Source organism: Somniosus microcephalus, chromosome 15, assembly GCF_052327205.1.
Source record: "Somniosus microcephalus isolate GS21.2 chromosome 15, FLI_Smic_1.0, whole genome shotgun sequence".
In the NCBI taxonomy this organism is placed as follows: domain Eukaryota; kingdom Metazoa; phylum Chordata; class Chondrichthyes; order Squaliformes; family Somniosidae; genus Somniosus; species Somniosus microcephalus.
Window position 1 is genome coordinate 48591726 of NC_141001.1, and position 17014 is coordinate 48608739.

At 50.2% G+C, this 17014-nt stretch overlaps 1 protein-coding gene across 1 annotated transcript in view; it reads right to left on the minus strand.

Moving 5' to 3' along the window:
• Positions 1 to 16347, minus strand: part of LOC147106717 (uncharacterized) — a 199665-nt gene extending 183318 nt beyond the window's left edge. The window contains exon 1 of the mRNA XM_086007774.1: positions 15712 to 16347. Within this exon, the coding sequence (XP_085863900.1) occupies positions 15712 to 16236 (525 nt within the window). The 5' untranslated portion in view covers positions 16237 to 16347. The remainder of the gene's footprint in view (positions 1 to 15711) is intronic.
• Positions 16348 to 17014: the final 667 nt, after the last annotated feature.

Below are 17014 nucleotides of genomic sequence, written 5' to 3' on the forward strand. Positions count from 1 at the left end.
CAGCGTTCCAGAGCGCCGAGGAAAATTGTGGCCCACGATCGGAAGAGATGTCCGCCGGTACCCCGAAACAAGCAACCCAACAGGAGATGAAAGCTCTAGCGACGTCTGCCGAAGTGGTGGAAACCAAAGGAATTGCCTCTGGCCACCTAGTGGTGCGGTCCACCATGGTGAGGAGGTGCGTATAACCATGAGAAGGCGGAAGTGGCCCCACAAGGTCCACATGCACGTGGTCGAAACGACGCTCCGGAACAGTGAACGTAGCCACTGGAGCTTTTACATGACGCTGGACCTTGGCCTTCTGGCAGACCACGCAGGTGTTGGCCCAGTCACGGACATCGAGGTGCATACCCTTCCAGACGAACTTCGCCGACATTAGCCATTGTGAAGCCTTCATACCAGGGTGCGACAACCCGTGTATGGCGTCAAACGCCTTCCGGCGCCATGCGACTGGCACGATAGGTCGGGGAACGCCCATGGAGACGTCGCAAAGGAGCGTGGTGCCTGCGGCCTGGAAACTGACGTCGGTCGCTTGGAAACTAGAGGGGACGGTTCTGTATGATTGGACCTCTGGGTCCGAGACCTGATCCGCAGCCATGAGGGCGTAGTCAATCCCCAGGTGAACCGCATGGACCGTCGCGCGGGAGAGGCAATCCGCTACCAGGTTGTCTTTACCAGACACATGTTGAATGGCCGTGGTAAATTCAGAAATAAACGTCAGGTGACGTTGTTGACGAGCTGACAACGGTTCGGCGGTCTTGGCCATGGCGAACGTTAGAGGCTTGTGGTCGACAAAAGCCGTGAAGGGACGTCCTTCTAATAAGAACCGGAAATGGCGGATGGCTAGAAAAAGGGCCAGCAACTCTCGATCAAAGGTGCTGTATTTTCTTACATTTTTCCGTAGTTGACGGCTGAAAAACGCCAGCGGTTGCCACATGCCGTTCACCCACTGCTCCTGCACTGCGCCGATGGCGTAGTCTGATGCGTCTGTGGTAAGGGCGATGGTGGCACCTGTAAGTGGGTGCGCCAGCATGATTGCGTTGGTCAAAGCGCTCTTGGTGTTGACGAACGCCTGGTCCATCTCGGCCGTCCAGCTGATTGGATCCTTACCGGACTTGCCCTTGAGTGCCCTGTACAAAGGCTGCATTAGCTGAGCCGCCTTAGGGACGAATCGGTGATAGAAATTGACCATCCCCAGGAACTCTTGCAGGGCCTTGATGGATGGCGGGCGCGGGAAAGAGGTAACAGCTTCCACCTTCGTCAGTAAGGGGACGGCGCCGTCTGATGTTATGCGGTGTCCCAAGAAATCGATCCGCTGCAGGCCGAACTGGCACTTGGCCGGGTTGATGATCAAACCGTGCTGGCTGAGGCATGTAAAGAGGGTATGCAAATGGCAGATGTGCTCTTCCTTGCTAGTGCTGGCGATGAGAATGTCGTCAAGGTAGACGAAGATGAAGTTTAGGTCTCGGAGCACGGAGTCCATCAAGCGCTGGAAAGCCTGTGCTGCGTTCTTCAAGCCAAATGGCATCCACAGGAACTCAAAAAGGCTGAAAGGGGTGATGACTGCGGTTTTCAGGAAGTCTTGCGGGTGCACGGGAACCTGGTGATAACCCCGGACGAGGTCGACTTTAGAAAAGATAGAATTTCCCGCCAAATGGGCCGAGAAATCCTAAATATGCGGGATCGGGTACCGATCAGGAGTAGTGGCATCATTCAGGCATCGGTAGTCACTGCATGGCTGCCAGCCGCCGACCGGTTTCGGAACAACGTGGAGAGGCGAAGACCAGGGACTATTTGACCGGCAAATAATCCCCAGCCGCTCCATTGTGTCAAACTCCGCTTTCGCAGCCGCGAGCTTGCCAGGTTCAAGCCTTCTAGCCCGTGCATAAACCGGGGAGCCAGTAGTGGTGATATGATGTTCAACACCATGCTTCGTGGCTGAAGAGGAGAAAGTGGGCCTGGTCAGCTCCGGGAACTCTCCGAGGAGCCGAGTGAAGTCATCTGGAGAAGGGAATGTGCAGGCGATAGAGCGCGCCACGGTGGTACCGTGGTGGCACGGAATCGAGTGGAAGGTGGCCGTGTTGATGAATCGGTGGTGCCGGACATCGATGAGGAGGCCGTTGGCACACAGAAAATCCGCCCCTAGGATGGCCTGCGAGACTGTGGCCGTGACGAATTCCCAATGGAAGCGCTGACCACCGAAACAGACTTGGACCCGCCGCTTTCGGAAAGTTTGAATGGCTGTGCTGTTAGCCGCCACGAGGGAAAAGCCGTGGTCCCCAGCTTGCATATCGAGATTCGACGCAGGTAGGATGCTATACTGCGTCCTGGTGTCACAAAGGAAACGTCGACCCGATAGGGAATTGGTGATGTAAAGGAGTTTCCCCGTAGATCCGATGGCCATCGCAGCCACGGAGCGCCCGTTAGACCCGGTCCTCCTTCGCCAAGAACGCTGCAGGAGCTTTTTTTGGGGGGGCGAAAAGCTGCAGGGAGAGTGGCAGCGTCGTGCTTTCGTGCCAAAGCGGGCGTGGTAGGAGCACCAGCCCACTGCAAGAGGAGCTGGAGCCGCGTCTGTGGGGGATGGGCGCCTCGTGGCCGCGCAGCACTGCTGGGTTACTGTGAAAATCGTATCTGCTTCGGCAGCAAGCTTGGCGCAGTCTGTGACCTCGGACCTGGCTAGGGCAGCCTGCACCTGCTCCGGCAGTTGGCAGAGGAATAGCTCCCGGAAGAGGAAGCATTCCGGTTCGGCACCTAAGAGCGTGAGCATTTGGCTCATGAGCTCGGACGGTTTGGAGTCCCCGAGGCCGGGCATAGTGAGGAGCCGGCGAGCGCGTTCTGACTTCGAAAGCCCGAAGACCTGTAGCAACCGCGCTTTTAACGTATCATACTTGCGGTCAGTAGGAGGACTACCGAGTAGGCTGACGATCCGCGAGGCAGCGGTGCTATCGAGGGCGGAGACCACGTAGTAATAATGGGTCTGATCCGCGACGATGTTCCTGATGGCGAACTGGGCTTCAGCCTGGATAAACCACGCGGCTGGTTGTTGCTCCCAGAACTGTGGCAGTTTCAGAGTCACGGCGTTCGTGTCCATGCTGAAGATCTTCCGCGAAAACCGTTCACGAAAGTCGGGGTCACCAATGTAGGAACGTGGGTTCCTAACGAAAAGACTGAGTTCTATTCAGGCGATCAAACAAAATGAACTTTAATGAAACAAACAGGTTTTAACAAGAAACTGCAGGATAACATCGATTGTAGGTCTGCTCTCTTTGGAGGCTTCACGAGGACTGCCCCTGCAGTCCCGTGGCTGACGTCATCACGTTTTCCCGCCAGTGGGGAATCACGTGATGAACGGCGTGACGTCATCACGTTTTAGCCGCGCTGTTAAAATAACCACACTCTGTACAGTTAAACAACATAAATAAAGATAGACTCAGGCTGTAGCTAACATGTTGTTAAAGGAATTATATACAAACGATCTGAGTCCTTTGATGGCTCCGCCACAACATTACATTACAAATTGCAAACAATGGGGTATCAGCTAATGTTATGTGACAGCACAAACTCAACCCCGATTAAATTCTAGGCATTCATACTGATGTGCCATCAATAACTCAAAGACAAGGAGTTTAAAGGATTCAACTGAAGGCTTTTAATCACTAAGAACATTGCAGGTCTTTCCACATCGGGTTCGTCTGATAGAATGACTCATACAGCTCTTGAGACCTTCATATGACAAAAGACAGGGGCGTAGCCAATACACACAATAGGAAAAAGGGGGCGGTACACACAATACAAAGCAGGTAAAACACAGGGGCTGATGAAGGCATATATTTCATCACATTCACCCCTTCTACAGATTTAGTCTGTCCGGGGGTGTGATAGTCCTTCCTGAACGTCGCAACAGTACCTCGGGTTCCGACCGGGAGTCCGTGGTGCCCTTCTGGGCATACCCATGTGTTGGGGGTGTTGCAGGTACTTCTGGGGGTGGTGAGCCTGGGGATGGTGGAGGTTCTTCTGGGGGTGGTGGTGATGGGTCGTCGTTGCTTCCTGCCGAGGCGCGGTCCTTTATGGACACGGTGTCCTCACGCCCGTCGGCGTGCTTGACGTACGCGTACTGTGGGTTTGCGTGGAGTAGGTGTACTGCCTCCACGAGGGGATCCGTTTTGTGGCCCCTCACATGCTTCCGTAATAGGACTGTCCCTGGGGTGGAGAGCCACGAGGGTAGGGACACTCCTGAGGTTGATTTGCGGGGAAAAACAAACATCTTCTCGTGAGGAGTGGCGTTAGTAGCAGTACACAGTAGCGACCTTATCGAGTGGAGTACATCTGGGAGGACCTCTTGCCAGCGGGAGGTGGGGAGGCCTTTAGACCTTAGTGCTAAGGTGACCGCCTTCCACACTGTCGCGTTCTCCCTCTCCACTTGCCCATTACCCTGCGGGTTATAACTAGTGGTCCGACTCGTGGCTATCCCCTTCGACAGCAGGTATTGGCGCAGTTCGTCGCTCATGAACGACGCCCCCCTGTCAGTGTGGATGTAGTTAGGCATGCCGAACGTGCAAAACAGGTTGCCGAGGCACTTGATGACCGTGGCACTGGTCATGTCTGGGCAGGGGTAGGCGAATGGGAAGCGGGAGTACTCGTCCACAATGTTGAGAAAGTACACATTGCGGTCGGTGGAGGGGAGTGGTCCCTTGAAATCTAAGCTCAGGCGCTCGAATGGCCGTGTAGCTTTGATCAGGTGGGCTCGGTCGGGCCTGAAAAAACGGGGCTTGCATTCCGCACAGGTGCAGCAGTCCCTGGTCATCGACCGGACCTCCTCGATGGAATAGGGGAGGTTACGGGATTTTATAAAGTGAAATAACCGGGTGACCCCCGGGTGGCAGAGGCCATTGTGGAGGCCCTGTAGCCTGTCCCCCTGGATGCTGGCACACATCCCTCATGATAGGGCATCAGGGGATTCGTTGAGGGCCCCTGGCCTATATATTATGTCGTACTCAAACGTGGAGAGTTCGATCCACCACCTGAGAATTTTGTCATTCTTGATCTTCCCCCTCTGTTTGTTGTTAAACATGAAGGCTACCGACCGCTGGTCGGTAAGCAGGGTGAAGCGTTTGCCGGCTAGGTAGTGCCTCCAGTGCCGCACTGCCTCCACTATGGCCTGGGCCTCCTTCTCTACCGAGGAGTGCCTGATCTCGGGCCCTTGGAGGGTTCTTGAGAAAAAGGCTACGGGCCGCCCATCCTGGTTGAGGGTGGCTGCTAAAGCGAAGTCGGACGCATCGCTTTCGACCTGGAAAGGGATGTTTTCGTCCACTGCCTGCAGCGCGGCCTTCTCAATGTCGTGTTTAATGCTGTTGAAGGCGGCGTGGGCCTCGGCCGTGAGCGGGAAGGACGTTGATTTCAGGAGGGGACGGGCCTTGTCGGAATAATTGGGGACCCATTGGGCGTAATAGGAGAAGAACCCCAGGCACCTTTTCAGGGTCTTGGGAGTGTTTGGTAGGGGTAGCTCCCGTAGGGGGCGCAATCGGTCGGGGTCCGGACCGATTTCCCCGTTTTCCACCACGCAGCCCAGGATACAGAGGCGCGTGGTGCTAAAGACACACTTATCCTCGTTGTAGGTGAGATTGAGTCTGAGGGCGGTTTTCAGAAATCTCGCGAGGTTCGAGTCGTGGTCTTGCTGGTCGTGGCCGCAGATGGTGACGTTGTCTAGGTATGGGTAGGTGGCTGTTAACTGGTTCTCATCGACCATGCGGTCCATCTCCCGCTGGAAGACCGAGACCCCATTCGTTACCCCAAAGGGGACTCTGAGGAAGTGGTAGAGGCGTCCGTTCGCCTCGAAGGCGGTGTATGGACAGTCCTCCGGCCTAATGGGGAGCTGGTGGTATGCCGATTTTAGGTCGATGGTGGAAAACACCTGGTATTGCGCAATTTGGTTAACCATATCCGCTATGCGGGGCAGAGGGTAGGCGTCTAGCTGGGTGTATAGATTAACCGTCTGGCTATAATCTATCACCATCCGCTTCTTTTCGCTACCCTTAACTACTACTACCTGGGCGCGCCACGGGCTGGTACTGCATTCGATGATACCCTCCCGCTTGAGTCTTTCTACTTCCGACGCAATGAACCGTCTATCCTCCCAGCTGTACCGCCTACTCTTGGTCGCTATGGGTCGACAGTTGGGTGCGAGGTTGGTGAACAGAGAGGGCGGCTTGACCTTCAGGGTAGCCAGACCGCACACTGTGAGGGGCGGCTGGGACCCACCGTAGGTAAGCGTGATACTTTGGTGGTGGCACTGGAAGTCCAGACCCAAGATCACGCTCACACAGAGATCTGGCATTATCAATAGTTTAAAATCTCTGTAATCAGTGCCTTTTACCGACAACATAACCGCGCAGAAACCTGTAATTTTTGAGGTATGAGTCTTATCAGCCATGGCGATTTTGCCCTGTGTGGGGACTATCGTTAGTGAAAGTCGTTTTACCAGGCTAGGATGAATAAAGCTTTCGGTGCTCCCGCAGTCAATCAAGCATTTAACCTTGTTCCCGTTTACCTCTATGTCCATCATCGATTTAGACAACGGATGCGGCCTGGATTGATCCACTGTGATCGAGGCCACCAGTGGGTCCTGGAGGTCCGTGTAGTCGGGGCAAGATGGTGGACTCCATGAGGGTGGACAAGATGGCGTCCAAGATGGCCGCCCCCACGGCGCGCACGCGGCGGTGGCGGAGTTGGAGGCGGGGTTCCTTCTGCAGACTTTGCTGAAATGTCCTTTCTTCCCGCATTTAAAACAGGTGGTGCCCTTCGCTGGGCACAGATGCCTGGAGTGTTTGTCCTGGCCGCAGAAGTAGCATTTCGGGCCCCGATGCATCGCGGCAGTAGTGGGGCTCCTGGGTGGGGGCTGGGGCTCCGATGGTGCTGGGCTGGCCTGAGACCTGGGAGGTGAAGATGGCTTCCAAGATGGCGGCCCCCACGGCGCGCACGAGGCGGAGTGGGCCGCGTTGCCTGAGGAACAGGATTCAGAGTTCCTCTGGGCCATATCCAGCGATCGCGCTATGCCCATAGCCTGTTTTAAGTCCAGTCCCTCCTTTTCAAACAGTTTCTGCCGAATGTAATTTGAACTGAGGCCCACAATAAAGGAGTCTCGGATCAGCTCCTCCGTGTACACGATGGCAGACACGGCCTTACAGTTACAGTCTCTGCCCAGTACTTTTAGGCTTAGCATGAAGTCCTCTAGTGACTCACCATGCCGCTGCGTGCGGGTAGTCAGAAGATGCCTGGCGTACACCTCGTTTATTGGCCGCACGTAGTGGGCCTTCAGAATGGTGCAGGCATCCCCGTAGCTGGTGGCATCTTGGATGAGAGGGGAGACCCGATGGCTCACCCAGTTTCGCAGGATTCCCAGTTTCACGTCTCCGGTGGCGGTTGCGGCTGCTATGGCGGTGGATGAGTTTGCGATGAAAAATTCGAAGCATTGGAACCAGTGTCCGAACTGTGTAGCTGTGTCTGAGGCAGGGGGGTCCAGATCCAAGCGCTCTGGTTTCAGGAGTCGATCCATCTTGGTGTTTTAGTGATTAAAATTGATGTGCCATCAATAACTCAAAGACAAGGGGCTGAAAATTCAGTAGGCTTAGCACCCCATTTGGGGCGCTGGAGGGCCTAGCGCCGCAGTTATGGCCAGTTTGAAAATTCAGTGGGGCCCTTCCGTCGGCGTTACACTGGTTGCGCTGCGCCGGCACCGATGACGTCATCGGTGTGCGCAGCGTCCCGGTTGCCGTGGTGACGGGCCCCAGCGCCGAAATTGAGTTGCGGCCGCCTCGCCCGTGGCAGCCGCAACTAAGATTTTTTCAACCGAGTCTTCCCCGAGTTAGCGCCGGCGCATTAAGGTCGCGCGGCGGCCGGCCGCTTTCCCGCCGGCCGCCTGCCCGCACCTCCCTCCCCGGACTCCTCCACCCCCCCCCCCCCCCGCGGAACAGATGCGTCTGGCCTGCAAGCCCGGCACTTGTCCGAGGTGCCGGGCTCATTTTTTTCAATATTTGAACGGACAGCGGGCGGGTGCAGGCAGCTCCTCCTTAACTGAAGGAGGAGGCCTGCACTTCCCCAGCCTGCCGCACCGCATCGGGTCCCGCAGCGCCGGATTAGCGCCGCAATGCAGCAGTCAGCGCCCATGGGAGGCGCTCACGCCCACCAGTAGCGCCGGCAGCCGTCTGGGCGCGGCGCTACTGAATTTTTGGCGCGCGCAGGGGGACTTAGCGCCGGCGCTAAATTTCCGGCGCTAAAGCCCTGGCGCGGCGCCAACTCAATTTCTAGGCCAAGGAGTTTAAAGGATTCAACTGAAGGCTTTTAATCACTAAGAACATTGCAGGTCTTTCCACATCGGGTTCGTCTGATAGAATGACTCATACAGCTCTTGAGACCTTTATATGACAAAAGACAGGGGCGTAGCCAATACACACAATAGGAAAAAGGGGGCAGTACACACAATACAAAGCAGGTAAAACACAGGGGCTGATGAAGGCATATATTTCATCACACATACCTCAAAGAAAGCAGTGATTGTAGCAGCACAGAAAAAAAATCATAGAAGCCACCAGTGCTGTAAATCAGTTTTAGCGTTCTAATCCTGTGATCGTGGTAAATAAAAAGCGAAAGCTGAAAATATGCGAGAAAAACATTTAAGGACTGGCACACACAGAGCGCTCCGAAAGCTTGTGATTTCAAATAAAGCTGTTGGACTATAACCTGGTGGTGTTGTGTGATTTCTTACATTTGTCCACCCCAGTCCAACACCGGCATCTCCACACCATTATTAGCTGTAACCTACCCATTTGGTATCGTCTGCAAATTTCCTTTTCTACATCCACCTTATCATACTCTTTCATCATTTTAAAGACCTCTATTTGGTCACTCCTCAGCCTTCTCTTTTCTAGAGAAAAGAGCCCCAGCCTGTTCAGCCTTTAATAAGTATATTCTCTCAGTTCTTGTGAATCATTTTTACACTTTCTCCAGTGCCTCAATATCCTTTTTATATTATGGAGACCAGAACTGTGCACTTCCCACTTTCTGTCAGTCTGGGTAACTTCCCTCAACTCCTACCCTCTGTTTTCTTACCACCTTTCAATCCATTCGGCTACCGGGCCCCTTACTCCACACTCCCTGACATTTGTCATGAGTCTCTTATGTGGCACCTCATCAACAGTCTTCTGAAAGTCCATGCATACCACATCCATTCATATTGCTCATTCTGTTACGTTCTGTGTCAGCTGTGGCTCAGTTGGTAGCACACTCGCCTCTGAGTTAGAAGGTTGTGGGTTCAAGTCCCACTCCAGGGACTTAAGCACATTAAAGCTAGGCTGACACTCCAATGCAGTGCTGAGGGAGTGCTGCCGTCTTTCGGATGGGACATTAAACCGAGGTGCCGTCTGCTCTCTCAAAAGATCCCATGGCACTACTTTGAAGAAGAGTAGGAGAGTTATCCCCGGTGTCCTGGCCAATATTTATCACTCAACCAACATAACAAAAACAGATTATTCTGGTCACTATCACATTGTTGCTTGTGGGACCTTGCTGTGCACAAATTGGCTGCTGCGTTTCCCACATTACAACAGTGACTCCACTTCAAACAGTACTACATTGACTGTAAAACGCTTTGAAATGTCCGGTGGTCATGAAAGGCGCTATATAAATGCAAGTTTTTTCTTTCTTCAAAGAATTCACTAAGGTTGGTTAAACATTGTCATTAAATCTGCCCAAATGCAGGAAAATCTAGACCTTGATTATGTGAGCTGCCTCTTACCTGTCTGGAAAGATACCTGAATACCATCTTGACAATCCTCCCATTACAGAAAGCAGTTAAAAGTGAGGAATAAGTTCAGTCTTACAAATATTTTATTTCAATATGTTATCAAGGAGCTGTGAAAAAGATTAATTCCCATCGAAGTCTAAAACCCAACTCGTGCTTTAGTTTTCCTCAAAATAGATTTTAAGATGTTGCCATGTGCTAGTTAAAATTTTAGATCCATGTCATATTTCTAGTCAAAAGTATTTCAGAAACAAAAAAAACTGAGGAATGCAGGATCCTACACTTACAGATAATAATCCTTCTTCAGATATTTAGCAGCCTGAATGTGTACTTTTCATTAGCCTTGCCTATTGTTGAAAATACAGTGAGGCAGCGAGCATTACCAGTAAAAGTATGATCCTGCAAATCTTCAGGTTTACTTCATTCTAGAAATTTAAACTGGCTGTTACAATATTAAATATAATTTTTTGGCATAGGCTACATACATGTACTTATTTCCACTCAGGTTGAGCAATCATTTATACGACAGGATTCTAATGTGTTCTGCTGCCTACATTTCAACTCTTTGGGCTGGATTTTGCCAGCCCTGGGGAGGCAGGTTTGGAGGCGGGACTGCCGGGAAAATGGCAGTATTTGGGGGCGGGTGCCCAACCTGCCTCCATGCCATCTTGCCAGGAGGCGGGTAGCCGTCCCGTGCCAGGTCCCATCTCCTTGGAGGCAGGAAGGGATTGCAGCCACTTAACTGCCTGTTAACAGGTAGTTAACAGGCAGAAAATAGGATTATCCCCATTTTGCCCACACAAGTGCGGGCTTCCCAAAGGCTCCGAAACCCGCCAGGGTCACCGAGGCGAGTAGGGGGTCTGCGGGGTCCAAAAGTGTGCTGTGGAGGTAAGTGATAGGTGCAAGTGTGGAGAGGTGAGTAGCTGAGGTAAGTGGAAAGTCTTAGAAAATTGTACTTACCTTTGTTTCTTCCTGCAGGCTTCATCGCTGGGTATGCGGAGAGTCTCGCACCTCCGCGGCAAAGATGACAGGTGGCTGTTGCATTCTCCAATGCAACAACCATCTAATTTCTGCAAAAGAAAGAGGTTTCATGAGGTCTTGAATTCAAGAACTCATCAAACTACAGAGAATGTCAGTGTAACCGGCTTTCCCTTAATTAGCCTGCTAAGCCCGCTGGGCGGGCTTAATAAGATCAATCAAGGAAAAATAGCGTGGGTTGGCCAGAAATTAATGGAGGCGGGACTAAAACCCGACAAGTCGGAGTCCTGCCTCCAAAAGCTCCCCATTGACAAAATCCAGCCCTAAGACATCAAGATCATTAAATTTAATGATGCAATAGGGTAGTAGTATTGGTCCTCTGCCAAAACCATATCATCCTGGAGAGCAATGATAACCTCTGGCTTTGTTTCTTTAAACCCCTTCACCCTCTCCACCAACTAGCGTGAGGAGTTGAGGGACTTCTTTATCAGTAAGATAGATACCATATCGTCACCAGCCTCTGATGGCTCCCCCTTGCCCACCAAGCCAAACCTCCCCCACCACAGTCACGCCCAGCCCTGAAACTACATGCTTCTCCAGTTTCTCTATATGCCCTCTCAGAGCTCAACTTGGCCATAACACCCACAAACCGATCCCTTGATCCCCCATTCCCACTAAACTGCTGACCACCCAAGTTCCCTCCCTAGCCCCATTGCTAGCTGATGTTATAAATGGTTCCACTTTCAAAACTGCCATCATCAGCACCCTCCTCAAAAAAACCATGCTTCAATGTTCTATCCTTGAAAGCTATCATCCAATCTCCAATCTTCCTTTCTTTCTTTGGTTCTTGCACGTGTTGTTGCCTGCAAAATCCATGCCCATCTTCACTACAACTTCATGTTGAAATCTCTCTCATCAGGTATCTATCTCAGCACCGAAATGGCTCTAACCAAAGTCAAGAATCCTGTGAGACTATGACCGCAGTACATTATTGCTCCTCAAACTCTCTGCAGCCTTTGACATGGTCAACCACACCATCCTCCTCCAATGCCTTTCCTCCATTATCCAGCTCAGTGGGATTGCTAATCTTAATATCAGATAACTGCCAGAACATCTCAGGCAATGGTTTCACTTCCTGCCTCTGCAATGATCTGCAAAGTCCCTCAATGATTTGCCCTTGGCTACCTCTTATTCATCTATATGCTGCCTCTTAAAAACATAATTCATAGACCTTTTTTTATTCGTTCATGGGATGTGGGCGTCGTTGGCAAGGCAGCATTTATTGCCCACCCCTAGTTGCCCTTGAGAAGGTGGTGGTGAGCCGCCTTCTTGAACTGCTGCAGTCTGTGTGGTGAAGGTACTCCTACAGTGCTGTTAGGGAGGGAGCTCCAGGATTTTGACCCAGCGACGATGAAGGAACGGCGATGTACTTCCAAGTCAGGATGGTGTGTGACTTAGAGGGGAACTTGGAGGTGGTGGTGTTCCCATGTGCCTGCTGCCCTTGTCCTTCTAGGTGGTAGAGGTCACGGGTTTGGGAGGTGCTGCCGAAGAAGCCTTGGCGAGTTGCTGCAGTGCATCCTGTAGATGGTACACACTGCAGCCACGGTACACTGGTGGTGGAGGGAGTTAATGTTTAAGGTGGTGGATGGGGTGCTAATCAAGCGGGCTGCTTTGTCTTAGATGGTGTTCAGCTTCTTGAGTGTTGTTGGAGCTGCACTCATCCAGGCAAGTGGAGAGTATTCCATCAAACTTCTGACTTGTGCCTTGTAGATGGTGGAAAGGCTTTGGGGAGTCAGGAGGTGAGACACTTGCCACAGAATATCCAGCCTCTGACCTGCTCTTGTTGCCACAGTATTTATGTGGCTGGTCCAGTTATGTTTCTGGTCAATGGTGACCCTCTGTGGGGATGGTGATGGTGATGGAGGAGTTTGGGACATTGGCTGAAAGGTATGATTCTGTGAGTATGACTATGTCAGGCTGTTGCTTGACTAGTCTGTGGGATGGCTCTCCTAATTTTGACACAAGTCCCCAGATGTTGGTGAGGAGGACTTTGCAGGGTTAACTGGGCTGGGTGTGCCGTTATCGTATCCGTAGGCGGTGCCAAGGTCGATGCTGGTTGGTCCGTCTGGTTTTATTCTTATTCGTAGCGGTTTTTTACAACTGAGTGGCTTGCTATGCCATTTCAGAGGGCAATTAAGAGTCAATCACATTGCTGTGGGTCTGGAGTCAGATATAGGCCAGAGCAGGTAAGGACGGCAGATTTCCTTCCCTAAAGGACATCAGTGAACCAGATGGGTTTTTTCGACAATCCGATAGTTTCATGGTCACCATTGCTGATACAAGCTTTTTATTCCAGATTTATTTAATTAACTGAATTTAAATTTCCCAGCTGCTGTGGGTCTCTGGATCATTAGTCCAGGCCTCTGGATTACTAGCCCAGTAACGTAACCACTATGCTACCATTCCCAGGTCAGCTGCCACATGTGTGCCGTTAACACTGAGTTCTATCTCTCCAACTCCTCTCTTGAGCAGTCTACTGTCTCTGTGTTATTAGACTGCTTGTCTAATCTCCAGTCTTGGATGACCCATAATTTCCTCCAGTTAAACATAGGAAAGACTGACGCCATCCTCTTTGGCCCCCGCCACAAACTCTATACCCTTGCTACCGATTGCATCCCCCTCCCCGGGCACTCTCAGGCCAAACCAAATTGTTAACAATCTTGGTGTCCTTTTCGTTTCTGATCCCATGTACTTTTTTTCACAAAGACAGCCTAATTCCACCTCAATATCGCCCGTCTCAGCCCATCTGCGCTGAAATCCTAATTCATGCCTCTGTCACCTCCAGACGAAACTTCATCTCATCCAAAACTCTGGTACCCATATGCTATCCCACACCAAGTCCCACTCAGCCATCACCCCTGTACTTGCTGACCTACATTGACTCCCGGTCTCCCAACGTCTCAAATTTAAAATTCACATCCTCGTATTTAATTCATGTGGTCTTTCTCCTCTTCTCTCAGCCATTTGGCCCCACACTCTTGAATTCCCTCCTCCTTGCTCACCAAGCTAAACCTCCCTCTACCACCCTCCTGCCTAGGTTCCAGAGACTAGGCTTTTATTCACTTAAGTATAGAAGATTAAGGGGAGATCTAATTGAGGTGTTTCAGATGATCAAAGGATTTGATAGGGTAGAAAGAGAGAAACTATTGCCTCTGGTGGGGGAGCCCAGAACAAGGGAGCATAACCTTAAAGTTAGAGCTAGGCTGTTCAAGGGTGATGACAGGAAGCACTTCTTCACACAAAAGGTAGTGGAAATCTGGAACTCTCTGCCTGATAAAGCTGTTGCAGTTAGGTCAATTGAAAAATGCAAAACTGAGCTAGGTAGATTTTTTTTTTACAAAAGCAAAATACAGAGGATGCTGGAAATCTGAAATAAAAACCAAAAATGCTGGAAATACTCAGCCGGTCAGGCAGCATCTGTAGAGAGAGAAACAGAGATAACGTTTCAGGTCGATGGCCCTTCATCAGAACTGAAAAAAGTTGGAGATGGAACAGGTTTTAGATTATTTTTTTTAGGTTAGGGTATTAAGGGATGTGGAGCAAAGGCAGGTAAATGGTGTTGAGGTACAAATCAGCCATGATCTAATAGAATGTCGGATAAGTCTTGAGGGGCTGAATGGCTTACTCCTGTTCCTATGTTCTTGCCCTTGACTTTTCTATGTTCTTATGTAAATATTGCAAAATCAACAGTTTCATGCCATTATACATCTTACAGATATAGACCTGAAATTCCTGGGGCCGAGCTTCGTCACTGAAAGTGCAGTGGAGCAGGACTGCTAACTAACAGTCGACTGTACCTCTCGTCCCAAAACAAATCCTGGAGTTGGGGTATTTGCATATGGTGATGGCGCCCATCTGCAAAGTTACTGAGGCGTCTACCTCAGCAGGGAAGCAATAATTGTGCTGCGGACTGTGCCACAGCATTAATGAGGCTGGTTATGCTTGACATAGATGTGCAGAAACTTTACAGAGTTTAAAAATGTAAAGTTGCTGCTTTCCCAATGGCAATCCCAATCACTCTTTTGAAACAGTTGTAGGCCCCACTTTTGTCAGGATCTGATCTTGACATGCAAATACACCACATAATGCAGGTATACTTAACGTTGGGGTCGAGTCAGCTGTGGCTCAGTGGGTAGCACCCTTGCCTCTGAGTTAGAAGGTTGTGGGTTCAAGTTCCACTTCAGAGACTTGAGCACAAAAATCTAGGCTGACACTCCAGTGCAGTACTGAGGGAGTGCTGCACTGTTAGAGGTGCTGTCTTTTGGATGAGACATTAAACTGAGGCCCCATATGCACTCTCAGGTGGATGTAAAAGATCCCATGACACTATTGCAAAAAAGAGCTGGGGAGTTATCCCTGGTGTCCTGGCTAATACTTATCTTTCAGTCAACAAAAACAGATTATCTGGTCATGATCACATTGCTGTTTGTGGGAGCTTGCTGTGCACAAATTGACTGCTGCATTTCCTACATTACAACAGTGACTACACTTCAAAAAGTACTTAATTGGCTGTAAAGCGCTTTGGGATGTCTGGTGGTCGTGAAAGACGCTATATAAATGCAATGCTTTCTTTAAATGAGGTGGAACTGGCTAGATTTCCTTTGGATGATGCCATCCCACCAATTCTGGCTCTTGCTCTGATGTTTGCATAGAGGTGTGTGTGACTGCAGGCAGAATTAGTCAACTTACAAAAATAGTGGCCGAGACCTGGAGGAACCAGGTCCCGCCAAATTTCTGGCCCAATTGTACAACTGCTGCAGCTCTCCCCTCACCTCCTTTCCCCCTTCCCAAGCCAGGATTTTAGACCTAAAGTATTATTTTCCACATTGCCTTTTGAAACAATATGCTGGCTTTTGGATACTGTGAGGATAATTTCCTACCGGTATCATTCTCATTTGATGAAGAAGACTATGTTCCTGAGTCCAATTACCCACAGGAGTTAAGGGCATGATAGAAGTATTTCCATGGTCTCCTGTGAATGATAACAGGAGATGAACATAGTGAGAATGAAGCTGTGAAGGGGGTTGAGGAGGAGATGGTTGTGAAAAAGGACATGATTCCTGCTCTTCATCCATCAGTTCATCTTCTAGACAAGCTTCCTCTGACTCCTGTGACTCAGTGCAAGCATCATCCAAATGCTGCCCTGACTTAGAACTGTCTACATCCTCTCTTTCAGTCACCCACTGAAGCACCATTTGTACCTCATTTCTATAATCATGTTGTCCACAATCGATTTCCATTGCTTCCACATCTGTCAGATCTACTGTGTCAGAAGTAAATCGTGTGTCCTGAATCGACAGTGTATCAAAGGGCTGTGAATTCTGACTGCTACTGAGTAATACCAAATCTGGCAACTGTATTTCCTCATGGAGAGGTGCGGTGCCTTCTGCTCCACTGGTAGTCATTCCTATTATCTGCTTACAGGTGATTTGATCTCGATGTCTTCAGTTTTTTCTGTATTTCTGTTATATCGTAAAGTGGAAGCTAAATTGACTTCATAGATTTCATGCTGTCAATTATCCTGCAGAGAATGTAATGAGATTTAGTAGATAATTTCACACGAAACTTCGAAAATGCTAAAACAAAATCAGCAGTGCTTTAATTGATTTTTTTGAACAGTGCAAGATTCTTGTTTTCTGTTCTGCGTTCCTTGGCCACATACTAACAGCAATTTAGTGGGTGTGTGGTATAGTAAATATTCAGCCCCGGGGCTTCTTTGGGTATATGCTCAAAATAATCCTAAAACCTCTGCCCAACCAAAGGGACCTAGGGATCTGAGCGTAGGGAGAAGAGTACAGGGTAATCGTTACTGTTTTATCCTGAAATAAACGTTCAAAAATCCTCATACAGGTGACATTCTGGTATTCTATCTGATCGAGCCAAGAACCCCTTCATCGCAATTTTGTCATTACTCGACTAAACATGAGATTTGATGAAATGTTAGTGTCACTGTTTAAGTAACGAGCTCCGAAACGCATTTTTGCGATGGTGGTGGTGAATGTGGCTGGGGATGGAAGTGTATTTTTGGTTGGAGGCGGGGGACGGGCGGTTGTTGTTAGGTTAGGTCTTAAATTGGAACATTTGAAATTCTCATCATGCCAGCACACGCGGATCTCTAGGCAGAAAATGAAGGGAGATTCATCTCGCCATCCCACAGAAAACGAACCCACCCGCCTCACACTC